This window comes from Ammodytes marinus (assembly GCF_949987685.1).
Source record: "Ammodytes marinus genome assembly, chromosome: 14".
In the NCBI taxonomy this organism is placed as follows: domain Eukaryota; kingdom Metazoa; phylum Chordata; class Actinopteri; order Uranoscopiformes; family Ammodytidae; genus Ammodytes; species Ammodytes marinus.
The window spans coordinates 3,637,256-3,662,255 of record NC_137218.1 but is presented as its reverse complement, the minus strand read 5'-3'; the positions used below and the strand labels follow the sequence as shown (position 1 = coordinate 3,662,255).

General features: G+C 40.4%; 2 protein-coding genes and 1 long non-coding RNA gene across 3 annotated transcripts in view; 1 reads left to right on the top strand and 2 right to left on the bottom strand.

Moving 5' to 3' along the window:
* Nucleotides 1-4,255, bottom strand: part of LOC307260827 (E3 ubiquitin-protein ligase CBL-like) — a 37,568-nt gene extending 33,313 nt beyond the window's left edge. Inside the window, exon 1 of the mRNA XM_080041170.1 lies at nt 4,030-4,255. Coding sequence (XP_079897296.1) covers nt 4,030-4,173 — 144 coding nt within the window. The 5' untranslated portion in view covers nt 4,174-4,255. The remainder of the gene's footprint in view (nt 1-4,029) is intronic.
* Nucleotides 4,256-7,625: 3,370 nt separating this feature from the next.
* On the bottom strand, nt 7,626-12,408 carry alkbh4 (alkB homolog 4, lysine demthylase; the record flags this gene model as incomplete). The annotated part of the gene is made up of 3 exons (XM_080040385.1): nt 12,283-12,408; nt 11,111-11,299; nt 7,626-8,147 (listed from the first exon to the last, which is right to left on the bottom strand). Exons 1-3 carry the CDS (start codon nt 12,397-12,399, stop codon nt 7,626-7,628), a joined length of 828 nt encoding a protein of 275 aa, XP_079896511.1. The 5' UTR covers nt 12,400-12,408.
* Nucleotides 12,409-13,841: 1,433 nt separating this feature from the next.
* LOC307261130 lies at nt 13,842-15,790 on the top strand. Its single transcript, XR_013845209.1, has 3 exons — nt 13,842-14,251; nt 14,612-14,673; nt 15,189-15,790. It is a non-coding gene; the product is annotated as an uncharacterized lncRNA (long non-coding RNA).
* The last annotated feature ends 9,210 nt before the right edge of the window (nt 15,791-25,000 follow it).

The window sequence follows — 25,000 nt, the reverse complement described above, 5'->3', positions numbered from 1 at the left end:
GTGACTAAATTGAGAAGGGTTTGCGACGCGTGCGACACACCTGCGACGACTCTGAGACTATTTTGAGACTATAGATTTGTCGCACACTTTTTTTTTAACATGTTCAAAATTCATGCGACAGGACTGCGCGGCTCTGCGACTCATGCGAGGAAATTGAGAAAACCCCCGCGAACGTTTGGAGACAGTTTAGAGACTCGTTTGCGAATGCAGTCTCCAACTTGTCGCAAACAGTCGCAGCCCAGTGAGATAGGGGCTTAAGTAAGGATGTTTCAGGTATAACATGCAAAAATTTGGAAAACATATACCCCTTTACTTTGACATTGCTATATTTTACATTAGAATAGGCCATCATTTTTTTTCAACTGCTGCAAACCAAGGCATTAAACCCTGCCTCTGTATTCTAACCCTCAGTCCTAAGTGGATTCATATGACCCAGGTATTAGCAAAAAAAAAAAAAACACTAGACAGAAGGCTTTAAATCTTCCAGTAAAAGGGATCAGCCTGTACCATGTGACAACGCACGTCACAGTGTAGGTGTGAATGTGAGTGTGTGTGTGTGTGTGAGAGTGAGTGAGTGAGTGAGTGAGTGTGTGTGTGAGTGAGTGAGTGAGTGAGTGAGTGAGTGAGTGAGTGAGTGAGTGAGTGAGTGAGTGAGTGAGTGAGTGAGAGAGTGAGTGAGTGAGTGAGTGAGTGAGTGAGTGAGTGTTTCTGAATTTGAATGATTTCTGACAATTTAAAAAAAATTACATTTCAGGTTGTTTATACATTTTGGGCTCTTATAACTACGGCAGCAGCAGCACAGAGCCACCTCTATACACAGCACAGACATGTAGCCAATAATGCTGCAAGGTCTTATCTCTCTCTCTCTCTCTCTCTCTCTCTCATGCTCTCTGTATCTTTCTCCCCATCTCTCTCTCTCTCTTTCATGCTCTCTGTATCTTTCTCCCCATCTCTCTCTCTCTCTCTCTCTCTACCATGACCATCTGAACTCTTGTCCCCACATCCCCCATCCCTCTTCTCTCCCTCTCTCACCACCTATCTCTTTCTCTCTCCCTCTCCCTCCCTCTCTCTGTCTCTCTCTCTCCCTCCCTCTCTCTGTACTCCCTCTCTGTGTATCTCTCTCTCTCTCTCTCTCTCTGTCTCCCTCTCTCTCTTTCATCTCATCCGGCTAGAGATTGTTCACAAGATAAACTACAGTGACAGACATCGACGAATGACTAGAAAGAACAAGCCTGCTACTACACACACAGACACAGAGTTCATACAGCCCTTTAAAGCTATATAGCGTAACTTTTTATATTTACAAAGGGGACAGGGCTTGTCAATGGGGTTCAAGTAGAGAATCAATTGTAAAATAAAATACATTTAAATAAATTATTTTCCGTTTATGGCCCAAAAATGTTTGTCATCTGTAGTTTAATAACTGATTAACTAACTGACTAAAAAAAATAAAAACAAAAGTAAATGTACAACTGAATCAATATGCAAAAATATGAACATACAGCTCTGGAAAAAATTTAGAGACCAGTCTGGATTTTTCTTAAATCTTCATCTCTACATTACTAAATTGGAAATGCTCTAAATGACAAAAAAATGTATTGGAATTTGGTAGAAATGTTGTCAGTAGTTTATATTATAAAACCAAAATGTTCATTCTACTCAAACATATGCCTATACATAGTAAAACGAGAGACACTGAACATTTGGAGTGGTCTCTTAATTTTTTCCAGAGCTGTAGTTGAAGGATCGTCAGCGGGGGTTAAATCTGAGAAAAAATTTAAAAATAAAATAAAAATGTAAAAATAATTTTACTTATAAAAATTAAAAATTGATTTTCCTTATAACTAACTAACTAACTAACTAACTAACTAACTAACTAACTAACTAACTAACTAACCATTTTCAAAATAAAAGTAAATTTACTTCTGAATCAATATGCAAAAATATGAATATAGTTGAGCTTCTGCTAAAACTCTCCACGACACTGATAATGGATGGCTGTAGGAACCCTGGATAAGTCTTCTCAAAGAAAGCGTTAATATACAGCTCTGAAAAAAACTAAAAGACCAATCTGGATTTTTTTTTTTAATCTTCATCACATAACTTATTTAAAATTATCTAAATTATTAATATTTTTGGTGGGAATTTGGTAGAAATATTGTCAGTAGTTTATATTATAAAACCAAAATGTTCATTCTACTCAAACATTATGCCTATACATAGTAAAACGAGAGACACTGAATATTTTCGAGCTTCTGCAAAAACTCTCCACAACACTGATAATGGTGAAATATAGGAAGTGGTGTTTCTGCAGAGGAGCTACTGATAAGTGACTACAGCTAAAAATAAAGATATTTTTTTCAGTTCCGTGTTTTGAAAATGTCCAGAACTGTCTGTCAATACTTTGAACATGAGTTTACAGCATTTCTACACAACATAATCTGAAGCTTTTTTTATTTTATTTGTTTAATTTTTACCAAGCAAACAAAATAAATATATGGGAAAAAAATTACTATGTTTCAGAAATATTTTAAAAGTTCCTCGTAGCACCTTTAATGCATGTTTGAGTAAAAATTATATAATACATAATAGTTGAACAGTCACTTTTAATATTTTGAGCACATTTTCCTGATTATACTAAACACACTTTTACATAGGTAACTTTCCTTGTACCCGGTTATTTTTATAGTTTGGTATTATAGGGTTTAGGGTTCGAATCTGACCCGTGGACCTTCATTGCATGTCATCCCCGATTTCTTTCTGTCTCACCATTTCAACTCTGCTTCTCTCCATCCTATCAAATAAAGCTTGAAAATGCCAAAAAAGATGATCTTAAACCTGCAGTGTGTAGAATTTTGGGTTTTATTTCCTAGCAGATTTTGTAGAAAGTAATTATAATATCCATAAGTGCATTTAATTTAGTGCATAATAGCTGAAAAAAATGTTTTGAATTATTATTTTTTTCCTTAGAAAGGGTCTCATATATGTCTATATTTCTGCATATTTTGGACCAAGGCCTAGTGCCGCCATCTTGAAAGTGTCATAGTTGGAATGTCATCAGGTGCATTGTTTAAAATTTAGAATTGTTCTTGTCCTTGAAGGCCACTGTAGCTTCTGTTATTATTCGAAAGGGTTGGGGTTACCCAGGGAGCGTTGCATTCTAGAACTTTGTAGAAATTTCTTGATGATGTCATATTACACACTGCACCTTTAAAGTTTTTTTTTTTTTTAAATGGTAAGGTGGGACCGTTTTGGAAATTTCACACACCTTGTAAACTACATCATCTACCACTGGTGTTATATATCAATCAACCTTTCAATATCCTTTGTCTTACCAGGTAAAATTAATTCAGATTCAAATCTATTTTCCGAGAATGACCTGACCAAGCAAACACAACCAAAACCGTCACACACAATTCTCACACACAACATTTAGTAATACTTGCACTATTAGCACTAATTAGAATACACAGAACTGTCAATATGTCTTGTCTATGAGTTTTAACATTAGGTAACATTTTAACGCAGTATTTTCACTTATACAAGAGTAGCCTATATTCTCGTTTAATTTTTTTGTTAGGGTCAAAAAGATGAGCATAGTACATGAGCACATAATAGGTGTTTCCCTGATGGTACAAGAGCATTCTATTCAGTTTGCTATTTGTACTATTGCATGTTATTTAAGCCTTCATTCCATACGTATAGTAGGCTAGGTGTTGTACTTTTCCTCTAGTGGTGTTGTAAGTGATTTGTGAATTGTAATTCAAATGTATTGAGTATTTTATCTAGTAAGGTATCTACTCTTAGTCTTGTGGGCTTGGGGTTTTCATATACTGCTTACACCACTGCTTAATGTCAATACAATGTTTATTTGTTGTACTTTTACTTCACTATAGGATCTGAATACTGACTCCACCAATGGTCTTTTATGATGCAAATTGAACAGTAGGCTACTGTCAAACCCTCTTTTATATACACAGTGTCTATGGCGAAAAACTCATTTATTTACAGTATATTGTTAGTCAATACCTTGTCCATGAGTTTCCAGCATTTCTCCACCATTTTTTTATCGACCACCGCGGGTTGATGCGGCTGTGGAGGCTGCTGGCTCGGTTGAAAGGCGTCCTTCATCAAGCCGATGAGCCCGGCGCCCCTCCTAGGATTTCCGGCCATCAATTCAGCTGGCGACCGTGGGGGTTAGCCCCTGGGCTGGAGGTAGCTTGTTAGCTTCTGACAACCAATGGATTATTATGGGTTTTCCCCCAACAAAACGAGCCTTTTTCCTTTAGCTTTTCATCGCCCTGTCCGTCGGTTGGTCGTTGGGCTAATTTGTCATGCAAAGGCTGTTGAAGAGCTAGAACAAAACCCGCTGTGTGTAGGATACACTGCACGCGACGGACGCAGCTAGCTACAAGAAGCTACATCAGAAAAAAAGCTACATGTATCTCACTTTAAAAAAATCGCCATTTAAATGTCATAGTCGGAGTGTCGTCGCTATGTTTACGTTGTCGCGTCTCTTCAGGGCGAAGTTAGAGAAGCCCCCGCTCCCTCCTCGCCCGTGAAATCCACCCGGCTTATAATAAAACTCGGGTGTTAATGAGACACACACAGCGATCAACACACAGGTTGGGTTGTGTGTGTGTGTGTGTGTGTACAGCGGCTTCAGCCAACGGCAAGCGCGAGCGGCCAGTTAGTGTAAACACGGATGTCCGGCTCCGGCCTTCAAAGTAAAAGCACGGAACAATGAATATGCAAAATGCAACAAAATAATATGTATTATATAATATTTTAAAACTGTCAACTTCGGAGCAGGGCCATGTTTCGTCATGTTTGCGCTATTAACATTTATTGTTCCTTTTTTTTAAGCCCCTGACTCCTGGAACAATATACAGCTAAACAAATAAAATAGAGAGGCCTACCTTCATATCCTTTAACAAATTTAAATTTTAAACATATTATCTTAAATCTGCCAAACTCTACCTGTAACTGTTTTAATTAGGCTATATTGTACTTTCACCCTTTTAATTTTAATTCCAGCCATTCTACATCTGTCTAAAAATGTTTTTTGTCTATCAGTTGGTGTGTATTTGATGTATTTGCATTGTGGATGTGTTTGACTGTGCTTGTGTGAATGAGTGAGAGTCTGTCTGTCTGTCGGTCTATCTATCTATCTATCTATCTATCTATCTATCTATCTATCTATCTATCTATCTATCCATCCATCCGTCCGTCCGTCCGTCCGTCCGTCCGTCCGTCCGTCCGTCCGTCCATCCATCCATCCATCCATCCATCCATCTATCTATCTATCTATCTATCTATCTATCTATCTATCTATCTATCTATCTATCTATCTATCTATCTATCTATCTATCTATCTATCTATCTATCTATCTGTCTGTCTGTGTGCCTGCCTGCCTGTCTGTCTGTCTGCCTGTCTGTCTGTCTCACAGTATATTAACCTGTTTCCTTCTCCCAGACTGGGACATTGTGTATTGTGTTTGTATTGTTGTTTTTGCATTTATCCACCATAGGTTTTTTTGTGTTACTTTCTACATACGTCTTTTTGTGTTATCCACTATAAAGGTGTTTTAGGTAACTCAAAAACGTATGAGCTTTGAAACCACAACAATTTCATAATTCACAGTGTGTGTGTGTGTGTTCAAGTAATCTTCATTTGTATTTATAGTATGAGCGAGGTGAGTGAGTGAGTGAGTGAGTGAGTGGGTGAGTGAGTGAGTGAGTGAGTGAGTGGGTGAGTGAGTGAGTGAGTGGGTGAGTGAGTGAGTGAGTGAGTGAGTGAGTGGGTGAGTGAGTGAGTGAGTGAGTGAGTGAGTGAGTGAGTGAGTGAGTGAGTGGGTGAGTGAGTGGGTGGGTGAGTGAGTGAGTGAGTGAGTGAGTGAGTGAGTGAGTGAGTGAGTGAGTGAGTGAGTGAGTGAGTGAGTGAGTGAGTCTGTCTGTTTATGATCCAAAATGTCGTAGATACTTCATATCTATGTAGTAGGAACTAGGAACTTTACAATTTTTTTGTGTACCTTGTTATAAAGTGTTATCGAACTTTAAGAGCTGCATTTCTTGTATGAAAGTCGCTATATAAATAAAGTTTAATATTATTTCCTATACAACGAAATTGGGAGTTCCACAACTGAAGGTGCATTAGGAATAAAACAAGATGAAAACGTTTTTAAAAAATTTAAAAATAGACGGTACAAGAAAATCACTTTATTTATTGCCATGCTAGATTCCAACGTTATTTAAAAAAAAAAAAAATGTTTAACCTTTATTTATACAGGTAAATCCCATTGAGACCGACGACTCTTTTACAAGGGGAGACCTGTTTTCCTTTCCCACGTTGCCATTCACACACACATTCATACACCGATAGCAGCAGGCTAACTATCCACATTCACACGAGGCAAGTTATGTTATGTTAAGGTTATGTCGTCAAAGCATCAAAATACAATTCGTCACATCACACACAATCAATGAATATCTCCTCACAGTCCGCTACCTGTCCGTACTGTGTGTGACTGTGCACTGAAAAATAATCTGATGTTAATACACAGCCTAGGCTCTGTAAACAAACAGGTATGTCAAACAGAGAGTATTTCAACAAAAGTGGCCCATCATAGCTAGCAACAGGCCTGTTTACAGAGCCTAGGCTGTGTGTTAAAGGCCTACTTCACCGGTTTGAATATGAAGGTGTATTGAATTCTGAGATCCTATGTAGTATAAATGTGCAAAAAAAATTAAAATCGGTTCATCCTAGCCTGAGAAAAGGCAGAAAGAATGTTTTTTTTAACCCTATATTTCTTTTTCTCGTGACATCACAGAAAGAGAAATATAGGGTTAAAAAAAACGTACTTTGTAAATATTACTGTGATGTCACAGTAAAAGACATCACAGTAATATTTACAAAGTAAGTAATATAGGGTTCTGCCTTTTCTCAGGCTAGGATGAACCGATTTAATTTTTTTTCGCACATTTATACTACATAGGATCTCAGAATTCAATACACCTTCATATTCAAACCGGTGAAGTAGGCCTTTAACTATGAATTTGTCGCAGCGCACACACAGTACAGACAGGTAGCAGACCATGAGGAGATATATATAATGATTTTGACAAAAAGTGATTTTAACAAGTTTTCTCCAGAATTCCTGCCTCCACCTTTTAATATGTACGGCCTATATTGTTTTTACACCTTTATTTTGGATTCTTTCTTTTAAAGGGAACACAAACACACAACTGAAAAAGCGAACACACAAACACAAAACAAAACAAAACAAACAGCTCCATATTTTAAAATAAATAAATCTATATGTGTATTAACAATGGATTATTTTTTTGCAGCGCACGCACGCACGCACACACACACACACCCCCCCATACACACACACCCCCCCACCCACACACACACACACACACACACACACACACACACACACACACACACACACACACACACACACACACACACACACACACACACACACACACACACACACACACACACACACACACACACACACACACACACACACACACACACACACACACACACACACACACACACACACACACACACACACACACACACACACACACACACACACACACACACACATCTATATGGGAGTTCCCGTGTAGCTCAGAGCTATATCTAGCAGTTTAGCCCCAATGTCTGCCTTCTCTCCACCGTGCATAAACTCCTTAGACAGCTCTCTGTACGTGCTACACACCCTCCTATCTATAACATCCTCCCTGTGAATACCATGCCTCCATCTGTGCCTCGCTTCCCCATACAACACTACCAGAGACCTCCTAGGCAGACCCACTTCGACACGAACTTCCCCAGTTAAACCTAGCTCTTCAAACCCCTCCTCTAAAGACATAGTGAGTGTGGTATTCGAAAGCATATTTAAAGTGACAAGGCGCTCGCCCCATAGCCAGGAATCGTCCAAATGGGGGTCGATGGCGGACCCTCGATTGGGATGGTAGTCCAGGTTGCATTGTTCTACGGGCGTGAAGTCGGACAGACGTGGATTCTGGGTCATTCGTTGGACCAGTTTCTGACTCAAAGGGGGAAGTCCGTTGAAGCCGGCGAAACGCACTTTCTGTTTCTTGAAGTTCACCTTCGGCCCGAAGTCCTGAAACGATTTGAGAAGAGAGAGGGTTTTGTTTATTTCATTTATACATTTATTATCTAATTTAATTCTACTGTCTGTCTGTATTTGTGTGTATGTGTGTGCGTGTGTGTGTGTGCGTGCGTCGATTGTGACTGTGTTTGAGTGAGTGTGTGTGTGTGTGTGTGTGTGTGTTACGTCCCTGTTTGACTAGGGGTAAAGGGACTGTAACTTGAAAACCAGTTAAAAGGGTAAATAGGAGTCTGGTTGTAAAATGATGCGTATTTAATTCAAAAAGAACAAAAGTATCAAACTTAACCGGTACAAACGACAGATCAGCAACTTAACAAACTCAAAGCTTAAACTTAACTTTTAGAAAACCACAGTTGAGCAGCAACAGTCCGGCAGCATGGCAGTGAGCAGAGCAGGGGCCCAGACTGAGGCTTACCATGCTGCTTAAATACTGGGCACTGATTACACCAGGTGAGCATGATTAAGTGAGCAGCACACCTGCTCCCTCAATCAGTGGCAACCAAAAGAAACACAGAACAAAGAAACACCCAAAACAAGCCCGTACATAACACCCCCCACCATAAATACAAACACATAGTGTTTGTTAAAAAAACAAAATGTCCATAAGCACACAAAGCACACGGGCGGTCTCCCACCAGAGACGTTGTCAGGGGAAAAGGGAAAAATGCCCCACTGGAGGACACCGGACGAGGGGAAGGGGAAGGGATGCCTCCTACTGGAGACTACCGAACTGTCGACCACCGAACTGTCTCCTCCCGAAGACCACCGAACTGTCTCCTCCCGAAGACCACCGAACTGTCTCCTCCCGAAGACCACCGAACTGTCTCCTCCCGAAGACCACCGAACTGTCTCCTCCCGAAGACCACCGAACTGTCTCCTCCCGAAGACCACCGAACTGTCTCCTCCCGAAGACCACCGAACTGTCTCCTCCCGAAGACCACCGAACTGTCTCCTCCCGAAGACCACCGAACTGTCTCCTCCCGAAGACCACCGAACTGTCGACCACCGAACTGTCTCCTCCCGAAGACCACCGAACTGTCGACCACCGAACTGTCTCCTCCCGGAGACCACCGAACTGGACCGTCTCCCCCTGAAGAAGATGAAGAGGGCGGCCCCCACCCTCTGAGGACAGCATACTCCTTAGGCTCTGATGAGCAGTTGTTGGCTCACTGCCATGCCAGGAACGTCAGGGGGGGACTAAGAAAAACTACTACCAACTCCAATAAAAAAACCTCTACCTGGTGATGGGAAAGTTCTTTTGATCCCGGACGAGCCCCCAATTGTTACGTCCCTGTTTGACTAGGGGTAAAGGGACTGTAACTTGAAAACCAGTTAAAAGGGTAAATAGGAGTCTGGTTGTAAAATGATGCGTATTTAATTCAAAAAGAACAAAAGTATCAAACTTAACCGGTACAAACGACAGATCAGCAACTTAACAAACTCAAAGCTTAAACTTAACTTTTAGAAAACCACAGTTGAGCAGCAACAGTCCGGCAGCATGGCAGTGAGCAGAGCAGGGGCCCAGACTGAGGCTTACCATGCTGCTTAAATACTGGGCACTGATTACACCAGGTGAGCATGATTAAGTGAGCAGCACACCTGCTCCCTCAATCAGTGGCAACCAAAAGAAACACAGAACAAAGAAACACCCAAAACAAGCCCGTACATAACAGTGTGTGTGTGTGTGTGTGTGTGAGTGAGTGACTGTTTGTCCATCCGAGCGAGAGTGTGAGAGAGAGAGTGTCTGTCTCTGTCATTGTGTCTGTCTGTCTGTGAGTGAGTGAGTGAGTGAGTGAGTGAGTGAGTGAGTGAGTGAGTGAGTGAGTGAGTTGTTGCCCGTCCGTCTGTGTGTGTGTGTGTGAGTGAGTGAGTGAGTATCTGTGTCTGTCTGTCTGTCAGTCTTTGTGAGTGATTGCGTTTGTGTGTCTGTCTGTCTGTGCGCATGTGCGTCTTTGTCTGTGCGAGTCTGTCTGTCTGTCCATCTGTCCGTCCGTCTGTCTGTCTGTCTGCGTATTTATCTGCCTGCCTGTCTGTGTGCCTGCCTGTCTGTCTATCTCTCCGTCCGTCCGTTTGCTTATCTCATAGTATATTAACCTGTTTTCCTTCTCCCAGAAGTGTGTTTGGATGTGTTTGACTGTGCTTGTGTGAATGAGTGAGAGTCTGTCTGTCTGTCTGTCTGTCTGTCTATCTATCTGTCTGTCTGTCTGCCTGTCTGTCTGTCTGCCTGTCTCATAGTATATTAACCTGTTTCCTTCTCCCAGAAGTGTGTTTGGATGTGTTTGACTGTGCTTGTGTGAATGAGTGAGAGTCTGTATGTCTGTGCGAGTCTGTCCGTCTGTCTGTCGGTCTACCTATCTATCCATCTATCTATCTATCTATCTGTCTGTCTGTCCGTCCACCCGCTTGTCTGTTTGTCTGCCTGCCTGCCTGTCTGTCTGTCTGTCTCTCCGTCCGTCCGTTTACTTATATCATAGTATATTAACCGGTTTTCCTTCTCCAAAATTGTGTTTGGATGTGTTTGAGTGAGTGAGTGAGTGAGTGAGTGAGTGAGTGAGTGAGTGAGTGAGTGAGTGACTGTCTGTCTGTCTGCCTGCCTGCCTGCCTGTCTGCCCGTCCACCCGCCTGTCTGCCTGCCTGCCTGCCTGTCTGTATGTCTGTCTGTCCGCCCGTCCACCCGTCTGTCTGTCCGTCCGTGTGTCTGTCTGCCTGTCTGCCTGTCTGTCTGTCTGTCTGCCCGTCTGCCCGTCCACCCGCCTGTCTGTCTGTCTGTCTGTCTGCCTGCCTGCCTGTCCGTGTGTCTGTCTGTCCGTGTGTCTGTCTGTGTGCCTGTCTGTCTGTCTGTCTGCCTGTCTGTCTGTCTGTCTGTCTGTCTGTCTGTCCGCCCGTCCACCCGCCTGTCTGTCTGTCTGTCTGCCTGTCTGTCTGTCTGTCTGCCTGTCTCACAGTATATTAACCTGTTTCCTTCTCCCGGACTGGGACTCGTTCCAGACATCCTGGTCCATGGCGGCCGTCAGTTCCGTTTCTTCTTCGTCTGTTATGAAGTCCTCCCAGTAGAAAACTCCAGGAAATGGAAAGGAAGTGACATCACAGTCTCTACCAACCGCCAGCCGAGTCTCCGGGTCGAAAATGAAACGATGCACGATCTATAGAGGACGAAAAAATAAAAAAATAAATAATGTTATTGAAGAGATCTTTATTTGTGTTTTTAGCCTCCTGTGGACAGGTGTTGTAAACTAGCATTTATGCTAACACACTGTAAACAATGCATCTGGTTCGTCCAATGCCATTGTCATGTCCATGTCCAAATAAAATCTACTATACTATACTTTAGAGGACAAAAAATATATATATGTAATTTAAATTTATAGAGATTTTTTACTGGTACAGGAAGTTGAAATCCTTTATCATCTTTTAAAATGTTTCCTTTATTTATCCTCTAAAGATCAATTGTGGGGTTAGTATTATTTACAATGTTGAGTAAAAAAACAATACACACACAAAACACAATGCAAATATACAACAAGCAATGAAATGAATTACTAATGTACAACTTTGAAACCACAACTATTTCATAATTCAGTGTAGAGATGTAGGAGATTTATTCAACAGTACTGAACAAAGTGTGTGTGTGTGTGTGTGTGTGTGTGTGTGTGTGTGTGTGTGTGTGTGTGTGTGTGTGTGTGTGTGTGTGTGTGTGTGTGTGTGTGTGTGTGTGTGTGTGTGTGTGTGTGTGTGTGTGTGTGTGTGTGTGTGTGTCTGCTTATGATCCACAATGTCACATTATGATAGTAATGTTATTGTCAGAAGAGGTGCATGAAATTTCGGGACGTGTGTGTGTGTGTGTGTGTGTGTGTGTGTGTGTGTGTGTGTGTGTGTGTGTGTGTGTGCGTGCGTGCGTGCGTGCGTGCCTGCTTGCTTGCGTGTGCGTGCGTGCGTGCGTCCCTTTTAATGATTAATTTAGATCAAAATAAACAAACCTATTATTAAACGTTAGTTCAGAAGACATGAAACCGACACATGGAATGTCCAGTGCGGGCATCCGTAGCTAACTGCCAGCAACAGCTCCGTGTGTTTGCTATTGATAAAAACAATATAAAGCCACATTTTAACAGTCGTATATATTTACCTTGGGTTCGTTCGACTCTAATTGTCCTTTTCCCTTCAACTGTTCACACTGTAGACACGTCCTTATGCCTTTACAAGCGCAAACAGTCACACCGTCGCTACTGTCAGGATCCGTCATGATACATTCTTCTTCTTCGTGTGTTTAAAAAGCAGAAAGTGGTGAAATAGATCAATCTCGCCACCTAGCGGAATAAGTCGTGTAATGCACCACCAATAACTTTTCAACCAACAACTCTTCTTAAAGCTGCAGTGTGTAGAATTTTGGGTTTTATTTCCTAGCAGATTTTGTAGAAAATAATTATAATATCCATAAGTACGTTTAATTTAGTGCATAATAGCTGAAAACATTTTTTAGATTTTATTTTTCCCTTAGAAAGGGTCTCATATATGTCCATATTGCTCCATATCTTGGACCAAGGCCTAGTGCCGCCATCTTGGAAGCGTCATGGTTGGAATGTCATCAGGTGCACTGTTTAGAATTTAGAATTGTTCTTGTCCTTGAAAGCCACTGTAGCTTCTGTTATTATTCAAAAGGGTTGGGGTTACCCAGGGAGCGTTGCATTCCAGAACTTTCTAGAATTTTCTAGAACTTTCTTGCTGATGTCATATTACTCACTGCACCTTTAACACATGAGCTGTAAAGTAGAATTCCGTATTACAATGTAGACAGCAATCACTGATGTATCAAGATCACATGCAGGACGGTAGCCTACTTTTACAATAAATAAATGTAAAGATAACACACACACACACACACACACACACACACACACACACACACACACACACACACACAATATGCAGTGTATATATAGTGCATCTCTCCTTGCTCTAAACAATGTCAATGTTTCTTTTGCAAATTGTCTCTGTTTGAATAAAGTTACATTACATTTAAAATGTAATTAAGCTCAGATGTTGTTGTTGCACCATTTTAATATTAAAAACCCAAAATATTCACTGTCCCAGGACGCTACACAATGATGTCTTTGGCGATCCTAAAACTGTTATTCTGTTGCCTACATCTGGTTCACATTATGAAATGTCTTTAAAACTATTGGATGAACGGTAGTAGTTTGGTCTGGCTGTACGTGTGTGTGTGTGGGTGTGTGTGTGTGTGTGTGTCTGTCTGTCTGTCTGTCTGTCTGTCTGTCTGTGTGTGTGTGTGTGTGTGTGTGTGTGTGTGTGTGTGTGTGTGTGCGTGCGTCTGTCTGTCTGTCGGTGTGTGTCTGTGTGTGTTTGCGCGCGCTAGATATATTGCCATGAATCTTTGCCCTGACATTAACGTTTCCCGTAAGGATTGATTGTAATAACGTTTGTGATCCCCCGACGTCTCAACTGAAAACAACTGAAGGTCAAAATACTAAAAGTGTAAAACCAAATATCAAGTTCCCATCAGCTTCTTCTATTTACTTTGTGTTTAGTAACAGTTTTAAAATAAAGATATAGCCCCCCGCTTTGACATCTGGCTCTGAGTTCTCTAATACTTTATATATTCACCTTATTTTGGAACGCCCCGTTTTCCACTTCCGATTCTAGCGAGTTTATCATGCGACTTCCGGTTCAGCGCTGCAGAGCCGCGAAAGAATGTAAACAGCGGCAAACAATGAAGCACAATTGAATCGTAGGGAAGAAATATTTGTTTACAGAAAGGTTCTAAACGTAAAAGTAGTACGTTTAGTAAGTTAAGTACTAAGCCATTTGTAATTTAGTAGTTTGTTTTCGATAAACTAGCTTACATCGCTAACATCTACACACACCGTGGTCGCATCCTCTTATTACGATGCGGCAGTCAGACGCCCGCAACGAGGATGACATGAGAAAGTGGCTAGATTACTATGGTCATATTTAGCTGTCCCTTGGAGAAGATGGAGCCATGGTGAAAAATGTCAAGAGCACTGAGTCAGTACCTTCAGAGGGGTAAAGCGGGCTGTACTAGGCTACTCCAAGTAAAGCAGCTTCAATTGAGGAAGGTAAGACAATATGATGTTTTTTTGTTTTAAACCTACAATGATTGGCAATCATACAAGGGCATATTTCTCTATTCTAAAGTGTAATCTCAAATTATATCATCTGATAATCTTTCCCAATATACAATTATGTGATTAAATTAAGTTCAAATGATCAGTTTTCTATGTTTTGTCTAACCAGAAAATAGAAATAACATGAAAAATATCGACTCATGTGAAGTAGCATAATAAATGTTTGCAGCTACTTTAGTTAAAATAGCCTCTGACAACACTAAAACTTTGCGATTACTTATACAATCAATACCATTTCTATTTAAACCTAATCAAATTTAACTTGCTAACATGCTTTTTCGTGTATCACAGCACAACGAGAATGAGAATCGGCAGAATCTGGCAGAGGAAGAAAGTACATAAATGGATTTGAGGTAAGTGTGTACATCTTCTCTACATAAAAACAAAATATATCCCATTTGAAATGACTCCATACACAAAGACATTATGGCATTGGCAATACACCATGTTTAGTAGTTGCTCGCTCCGTTTAAGTGGAACACTGTGCAAGCAACTATTAAATGAGATGTACTGCCATCTCTGTGCATGGAGTCGTGTTTTACATTTACACAGTTTAATGCAACTCTTTTCCACAAAATTATTTGGAATGAAATAAGATTGGCTAAATCTTACATAATCAACACATTTTAATATCAGTTCTGAGACTTATTCAGGATAATCTGTGATATTCAGTCTATTTCTATGTCACAGAAAGTACAAGTCTAATAATAACACTTTGATTCAAAGTAAGTTGTTTATTATAATATTCAGATGTCTGCCATCATTAATCAGAAATATTTAGAACTGCTGTAGGCCTACATGTATATTGATTCAACCACTCGATTGCTGCTTGACAAAAATATATTTTTTCTTTCTTCTTTTTGCACAGTGGTCAGCAGAGGAGCCATGGCTGTCGGGAAGCCCTGATGGAGTGATGAACACTGAGTACTGTTCCAAGTGTCCAGCCTTGGAGAAATCCTCTGATGTCTCAGGAAGACCACTTCAGTAATAAGATCTCAGATGTGAACATGGGGGGCATTAAAATCACAATCACATGGGCCGCATGACTATTACATGATGTGGTGGACAGTAAATAAGTTAAATTATTGAGTTCCAACTTTTTGAATGTCTGTACTATACTTGAGTATCTGCTTTTTTGGAAACTTATGACTTTCACTTCACTATTTTTCTAAGATATACATTTTACTTTTGAGACCACTACATTTCTGAAGGTGCGAACACACTGCACAGCGCGGCGCGGCGGTTGGCCGCGCGAATCGCAGGTTCCGCGCCGCGTGGTCATTTTGGCTCATTTGTGTCCGCCGCCGGCCGCCGGCCGCCGCCCGATGACTCATTGAATGTGTCTCTCATCATCGTCGTCATCCTCACTGATTTGTTTTTGTTGGGAGCGTCTCTGAAGTAGGCTATTCTGCCTTCATCATCTCTGCCATCGGCCCTTGTATTGGTCTCACTGCACCTCTCACACATTTCTCCCCGCCACCTGCCACCCAAGCTTCGTAAACACACCCACACATGCACCCACACACACATACACACACAACCCGCCCACACACACACACACACACACACACACACACACACACACACGTATCGATGGCCGTGCATATAGGCTACACATTCACGCCGGCATATCAACATGTAGAGAAAACCCAAACAGATTTTCAGATGTTTAGGGAAATGTTTGGAAGTGTCAGTTGTCGTATTTAGTTTTTATTGTCTCTGCATATTCACTCATCTGCAGTACATCTTCCCTGGCTTTCTCTCCTTCTCTCTTCTATAATGTGAGTCTATTCCTTGCTCCTTTTACTAAAAGGTGTCTCATTAAACTGCTGTCATACATTTTATCGATGTGTTGGAACTTTCTCTCTCTCTCTCTCTCTCTCTCTCTCTCTCTCTCTCTCTCTCTCTCTCTCTCTCTCTCTCTGTCTTTTCCTTCTTTTTTCCCTTTATCCCTCCTTTCCCGACTGCACCGCCAGCCAGGTTTCACGTGTCTTGTAGCTCAGCAGACTCACCCGAGTGACGTCGGGAGGAGCTCAACGACGGTGATTGGCTATCGCGGGGCGGCCGGCGGCGAAAAGTTCAATATTTTCAACTTCTGCGGCGGCCGCGCCGCCCCATTCGCGCCGCGCCGCGCCGCCCCTGGCCGCGCCGCGTGATCCGCTCTCCGCCGGCCGCCGGCCGCCGGTTCGCGCGGCGGCGCTCGAAATACATTGACTTTCTATTGAAACTCGCCGCGCGGCGATGTGCAGTGTGTTCGTACCTTGAGGCTAACAAAGTAAAACTTACTCTCAGTCTAAGAAAAGCTTTGAACTCAGCTGTGGATTGAGAGACAGCGAGATCCTCCCATGAGGCAGTTCTCCCTTTACTCACTGCCAATAAGGGCAGGAACACATTTCCTGGGAAAACCCACTGGTCCGTGTTTGTTGTTACGACAGTCACTCTTCTTTCAGGTGATTGTGCAAAATGTTGTACATTAAAATGTGTAAAGAAGTTGCTGTGTGGATTTTAGATTTTTTTTTAAATTGCAATTGGCCAGACGCTCTGTCCCTCACGTAAGGACACCAATTACAGTTCAGCGGGTACTGTAATCGGTTGCCTTACGTGAGGAACAGAGTGTCTGGCCTCAGCTGGTTTTCACAAAGTATAAGGAGAGTGTTATCAATACTTAGAAAAACAATTAAACTGAAAGAAGCAGAGCAGTGGCGTCTTAACATGACGGGAGGAGAGTTTACCAACAAGACATATTTTCAATTTCCAGTTGGTGTAACCCCATCCCAGCAGCAATATTGCTGGGTGTAGCTAATGATGCAAATTTCTGTACAGAAATTGTGCCAAGTCTAAAGGCTTTCTATTTTAAATATATGCTGCCTCGTATTGCAAATGAAATTCAGGCAGGCAGGTTGTCACTATATGAAATACAAGCAGCTTTGTAAAAACTAGATCTAAACCAGCTGTTCATTTCTCCCATCTCGCCCTAATGTTAAACATTCTGTTAATGTAGTTAAAATGTATTTCAAAGAAGAAAAAGTTTCCGGTAGTATGTTAACAATTGTTTGTTTTCACAAAAGCTGCTTCCAAAATTGCTTAATTAATGTAATACATTTGAGGAATTAAAACAAAATATTTATTTGTTGAATGCTGTTGAAATAAGTATGTGTTTTTAATAAACTTTGTGGCACTTTACTGTACATTTTGCATGTCTTTTGTAATAAGTACAAATTTAAAATGTTACTGTACATTTTGCATATGTCTTGTAATAAGTAAACCAATTGACATTTAACTGTACATTTCTTGGGGGAGACATGAACTGTAACTATGGTCACAAAGGGTCCAGTCCTCCTCCCACTGGGTCACAGCATCTCAGTGAGTTTGGCACATCCACATCCACAGCTCGGTGCTGGGTGTTGCATTGTCACCTAGTAAAATAGAAAATTGTATTTCATTAATGCAGCCTACAAACAAAATAATAATTTCCCCACTGTAAACAACTCTTAGATAACATGTGCATTTACTATTTCCATAATCCACAATGATTGCAAATATCTGATCTGTAGGCTACTCAGCCTGATTGTGGTCATCATAGGCCTATTCGGCCCAATCTACATTAGTAGGTAGCCTATATTATTATCTGGTTTAACTGTTAAATAAGTAAAATATGTATGTTTACATAGAATTGAATGCAGAATTAATTAGGTAACACACGTTACATGATACATAATTTTCGTTCCGCCATAGTTTTTGTTGTTAGTAGGCTACAAATTGTTCACAAACTTTTTAATCAAACCAGTAAACAGAGGAGGCTGTTGATAGTTTGACATACCTGGATAGCACCCGGAGTGGTTTCTTCAACGTAGCTTCATAGCCAAGTCACTTCTCCGGGTAGGGATGCTATTCAGTTGGTTTATTTATATATAAAGTGGACGGAACAAACAACGGGGCTCCGCAGGTATGCTATACTAAGATCAAGCTAACCGGAAGTTCGATGACAGGATCAACAACAATGGCGTCTTCCATGGTTACGTTCCAAAATAAGGTGAATAGGGCGACTGTGGCTCAGTTGGTAGAGTGGGTCGGCTGATGATCAAAGGGTTGGAGGTTCGATCCCCGCCCTGCCACCTGTGTCATAGTTGTTGTGTCCTTGGGCAAGACACTTCACCCACCTTGCCTCGTGTGAATGTCGATAGTTAGCCTGCTATCGGTGTACGAATGTGTGTGTGAATGGTAACGTGGGAAAGGAAAAAAGAGTCTTCGGTCTCAATGGGATTTACCTGTATAAATATAGGTTAAAAAAAAAATATGGAGAAAAAATTTGTTATGAGATTTCAGGGAAAGCAGAGAAGTTTAAACAGATATGTCAGCCTTTCCTTGACCATATAACAGTACTGAAGGGACCTACATGACACCTTTTTGACTTTATTTTCTGCTTAACATTTACCTTTAGTTTAAACAATGTCCTTAGAAACCTGTTAAGTAGCCTAGAATACGCCATGTTAGTTGTTTGTGTTCACTTTTTCCCAAGCCTAAAATATCCTGCCGTGCAATAGCCTCGGACCACCACAGGATGGCGCTCATAACACACGAGCTGCAATAATGACCCAGTAAAATAAAGTGGCCTAACTAAATGTGCTCTGGCTAAACTCTGATAGATAGCATATAAAACTGCAATGGTTATCCCATTAAAAAAAGGTGAGTAAGACCCCTGTTTGATTTGAAAAAGGTTTGTGACTGAGTTTACATGTGTTTGTTTAGCCACCAAAGCTCATCTTCACTGTCTATCTTTCAATGGACACTCTCCATTTGGTCAAGCAGTCGGCATAATCTTTGGTTGCGTTCCGAATCGCATACTTTCTTTTTTCTATTCTACATACTACATCCGACGATAAAAATAATCTAGTTAGAATGCAGTAAGCATACTATTGGAACATACTTTACTCTCTTATTTCATCATAACATTGCGCCTTGATCTTGCCTCTTGCTTTTATATCCGTCGCATCCCCGTTTGTTTTCATATGGAGGCTTCGTCGATGTGACGTCACTTCACGTGCGCACTGGATTGTAGGTCAGAATCGCCCAAATAGGATGCAGTTTTCAACACTAACAATCTTGGCCGCTTGAAGTAGGACATCCGGGTACTTCTAACCATCCTAAATCTGGCCACAAGAATCGGGACATCCTAAATCTTTTTTCTACATACTATATAGTAGAAAGTATGCGATTCGGAACGCAACCCCCGTCTGCAAAATGTTCCCTAAAAGTGTAGTTAGCAGTCGCATTATGCATGACATGAGAACAGCAATGTGTCCTTGTGTTTCCTTTTTTTGGCCTTTAAATGTTGCTACTGTTTATAATGGTGTAAGTTAAAGCTGGGGTATATGATTTGTGATTGGTCAAAGTTAACATGAGCTGTACACTTTGACCAATCAGAGCGAGGCTCCGATTCTCTGATCTTATTGGCTGTTGGGACTGTCCATTCACTTTGGCACGACTTTGTTGGTGTAGAGCGTGTCAGGGAGGGACCATAGGGCAGGGACCAAAGAGAACAAGTGGAGCGGTTGAGGTATTTGGATTTGAATCTCTATCCCAACTGCCATTTTTTCCCCAAATCCTCCACCCCAGCTTTAATCCCTGTCTGCAAAAATGTCCCTAAGTGTAGTTAGCGGTCACATTATGTATGACTTGAGAACAGCAAGTTTGTTTTGCAGCTGTGAGTAACTTGGATTTGTTACAGATGTGTCCTTGTGTTTACTTTTTTTGTCCTGCAAATGTTGAAACTGTTTATAATGGTGTAAGTTAAAGCTGGGGTATGTGATTTCTGATTGGTCAAAGAGCTGTACACTTTGACCAATCAGAGCGAGGCTCCGATTCTCTGATCTTATTGGCTGTCACTTTGGCACGACTTTGTTGGTGTAGAGCGTGTCAGGGAGGTACCATAGGGGAGGGACCAAAGAGAACAAGTGGAGCGGTTGAGGTATTTGGATTCGAATCTCTATCCAAACTGCTATTTTCTCCCCAAATCCTCCACCCCAGCTTTAATTTACGGATAGGGGTCTGGGGCTCCTCACCCAGAAAATGTTTTGAATGTTTGCAGTGTGTGTATTGAAACCTTTGGGAAGAGAAAATAAGTCAATGACAGAAAAAAAACACACACGGGCTCTTTTATAAATGAAACGCTTTATTTGGCATTATTTTCTTGCAAAAAACAAAACAAAAAAAAATATTTAAAAAACAACAGAAAAACGCAAGCATCAAATAATCACATGTACAGAACGTCATTTACACACATATAGAAGAAATGTTTTCAAATTTCAAACTCGTTATTTTTTCTCACTTATCGGAAAAAAAAAAATCCAGAACAAACTCAGAAGGAGAAAAATTGTTGTTTTTTAAAATGTCGTCGTTTTTTTTTAAAAGTTGTATCAAAACGAAAAAGTCGAAATGGGGATCTATGAATGGATCGTGAAATGTTTAAATGTAACTTCTCTGACCCATAAAAACCTGAGGGTCGTCCTGAACCTGGTTGTAGCCATTTTCTAACAACTTCGGCTGTGTTTCGAAACGGCCTACTAACGTCCTCCCTCCTACATACTCAACATGTATATACTAAAAAAAAACAAAAAAAACGTCCATGTCGTTTGAAAAGACGCATTGCATTGTGGGGCAGGTTGAGTAGGAAAAGTAACTTATCGATCCATTCACAAAATCTTCCCGGAAGTAAGTACTCATCCGGGGCATTTCTCTCGCCTACACACAAACTCGCATACACAACCACAACGTACTCAAATTGACGTCAAAATGAGTATGAGTAGGACGTTAGTAGGGCTTTTCGAACATAGCCCTTAACATCTCAACAAAATAATACGGGAAATGTCATCACTATTTTTTGTTACTGTTGCAAGTCTCGCGGGCAATGAGAAAAAAAAAAAAAAAAAAAGGCGCTGTTGGCAACGCAAAGTATATTTTCACAAATAGCTACACAGTGAGTGATTGGTATACAACATATTCACAATACAGAGCCTTGAAGCAGTGCAAGCCAGTGTCCGATGCAAGTTTGTGTCTGTATATATATATTATCGCCACATTCAAAAGTACATTAAATTTACTACTAGCATTTTTTTTAAATTTAAAAACACTGAGTTTTTTTTTTTTTTTTTCTTATATCAAGATGAAAATAAAACTAGCCTCGCAAGACCAGCTTGTTAGGATATGGGAAAAATATAAAAGCAATTTTTGATTTGGTTTTCGGGGTGTGGGGATTGTTTTTTTAACAGTCAATATGCTCATACATAATAAGCGGATGTATGTTATGTATGTCAATTGTGTGGCTACCAATTAAATATTCGCTGTTGCATCTTTTCAAATGGATTAAAAATGCATCTGATGGAATATTTTTTTATACATTTTGCTGATTTTAGATGTTTTTCGAAAAGTCTTTAGGATTCTAGAAACTCCTTAAAGATTGTTAGCAAATTTTTACTTTTTACTTTAAAAAACCTTTAAAATTATTTTCTCTATTACTTGAATGTAGCGATAATACACACGACAAACCGGGGAAATCCTAAGAAAGACATTAAGATATTTTTGTACCTTCCTTAGCTACGACTTTATGTTTTAGACACGTAAAAAAAAATAGAAAAAAATAAAATACTTTTACACACTTGCTGATGTTCAGTGATTTTGTCACTAAAGATGGAAGGTCTCGAATTGACAGTTAAAACAGTATATTGTTACTTTAAAAAAGCACAATATATATACAGTATGTCCCTTGTACATTTTGCTTAACATGTTCAACAATTGTTTATCAGATTGTTAATAAAGTTTTGTTTTTATAAAAGGAATAGAAAAAATAGAAAAGTGATGTCAGCAGCCAATAACCATTTTCTTGTTAAAATAATTTTGTCTTTGAAAAAATTAAAAGCAAGTTTTGACCGTTTTTTTCTGTCTAATTATCAAACTGTAGTACATGGACAAAAACTAACCTACGGCAAGCTGGAAGGTACAAAAATATCTTCTCAAACACTAGGACACTTCTTCAAGCTCTCAACCATCTCCCAGTGGAAATGCAATGGGGAAAAACACACACACACATTGCAAACCAAGAAACAAAAATAAAACAAATTCAGTGTATGATGCATTCTCAAAAAACAGGCACAGCTGATCTCTAACCTTCTAACATTGGTCCTTTGACTTTTTCTCAAAGGCCTTGGGGCTGTACACCACATGTATTTACACTACAGTAAGAAGGCTAGACAGCAGTTTGCAAGAAAAAGGCAAAAGTATGGAAGCCTATAAGGGCCACAGGAGACAGAAAAATTACTGATAGGAATTTTTTTGTATTTTTTTAGTATGTACTTAAACTGTCAACTTTATTCTCAAGATTGTATTTCGGCTTAATTCTCGAAATGCATAATTTTAAATCTCTTTTTTTTCTCCTCTCCTGTGGCCCTTAGAGGCTACCATACAACAGTGTAAATGTTCGAAAAGGGTATTTTTATTTTATTTTACTGGTATTATTATTATTATTGTGAATCTGGAAGAAAAATCTCTGTATTCATCCGATTTTTTTTGGGCAAATTTCAATATCAATTTCTACAAAATATTAGGTATTTTTAATCAAAATTGCCAAAACTGAAGCAAAAACACACACAGTGGACGACAAGCCTTTATCTGTCAGTGTGACTGCTGGCTGTGATGAACCAACCAATCAGATTGTCCGGTTTGGTCTCTGACATCATCGCATTCCGCTCTGACATCATCGCGTTCCGTCCCGAAACCAAGCAACCCGACAAACCGACCGACTGACCGAACCTTCCGGAACCCCGATGTACACGAATCAACATGCACAATTTGACCCACACACACCGTTTGAAATCCAAATGAGGAAAAATCTTTGAGTGTGCCGAAAATATCTTAAATAACAAAATATATATAATATGTACACTTTTATAAAAAAAAATTAATAAAAGAATTAAAGAAAAATGAACACAAGGTGATGATGCAATTGAGGCATCGTCATAGAAACACACTGAACAACTGCCTATTGTTTTTTAACTGCAGTTTTGAATTTTTTTTTTTTTTTAAACTAATTGAAAAAAAAAATATGGTGGAACTTAACTGAACTGTCAAGGAAGGAAATGATGATTTGAAAATAAGGTACACACCTGTACACACACACCTGTAAGTGTTAATGTGTGTATTGACCAAGATATTGTTTTTGCAAGTTTGTAAATCTACTAAGAACATAAGCATGATATTGGGGGGGGGGGGGGGGGAAATGTCCGGACTGTGAGGTGGCTGTAACACACACACATGCACTCACACGCACACACAGACGCACGCACGCACACAGTCACTCTCAAACACACACACACACGCACGCACAGACACACACACACTTTTTCTTCGCAAACTCCGTCACAAACACTTCATCAAAGAAGTCTCTCTCTCTCACACACACAAACACGCACGCGCACACGCACACACACGCACACGCACACACACAAACACGCACACACACACACACAGCCTCATGTGTCCTGCCTCTTTCTGTCGGACATCACTGCTGATCCATCAAGTTTTTACTGTAAGAACAGAGAACAAACACTCAATATTAGCAACTTATTGAAGTCATTGAGCCATTATCTAACGATTTTTTGTTTTCAATACTCTGAACCAAAAATCTCAACTTCTAAAGCACTTACATCAACTAAACTTTCCATAATCATTCTCAGCACTATTCTGAAGGTTATTACAGACGGATTTCATCATATGTTGTAAACTGTCTGATTTATGAGACAGTTTCTTCTTAAAAACATGCTGAAAATGCCAAAAAAGAAAAAATTCCTTTAAGACACACACTCTTCAGTATTTTAACTCAGGACTTCAAATCCTGTGAATTTGTTTTCTGCGTGCCAGCAGTTAGTGCAGTTTTATTTATTAACTGTTAAATTATTGATGTAAAGGCAGCGGCTACAAACCCAAACACATTAACATCCAGATCTAAAATGTAAAACAGCTTGTGTAGGGATGTTAGTGAGCAGACTCTGCATTCTCACGTATATGTAAAGTAATTATTATTATTTATGTCTTTTAAGATATTTTTTTATGCTTTATTGACAGTGTAGAGACAGAGTTGAAATGGGGCAGAGAGGGGAGTGACATGCAGAGAACGACCGCGGGCTGGAATCCAACCCGGGTCCGCTGCTGGCCGAGGCCCATGGGGGGGGGGGGGGGGACGCCCTACCAACTGAGCTAAGGGCGCCCCCGTAAAGTAATTCTCTATAGACTTTTCTCTGCTGCATTTTACAAGTTGTATATGTTGTGTATGTTCTGTTTTATGGGATGTAGTGAACAAGCTTCGTCCTTTTTTTTGTTATATAGTTAATTTAAAGCTACAGTGCGTAACTTTGTCATATATAAATGTCTGTTACATTCAAGCCATCGCCAAACGAGTTGACACAAAGTTGGTTATAAGCCTATCAGCTCCACAAAACTCCCTCTGTATTTCTCAGTATGGCAGCGTTTACAAACTGGTGTCCCCCCTACCCCCCTTGACACTGGTGCAGGAACTCAGAAAAATCCCAAGAAGAGCCCAAGAAATGTTTCAGTTGTTGATTTTTACTGGGAGATAAGGGTCTAAGGGCGGGGGGGTGGGGGGGGGGGGGCATACTGTATGGAATGTAA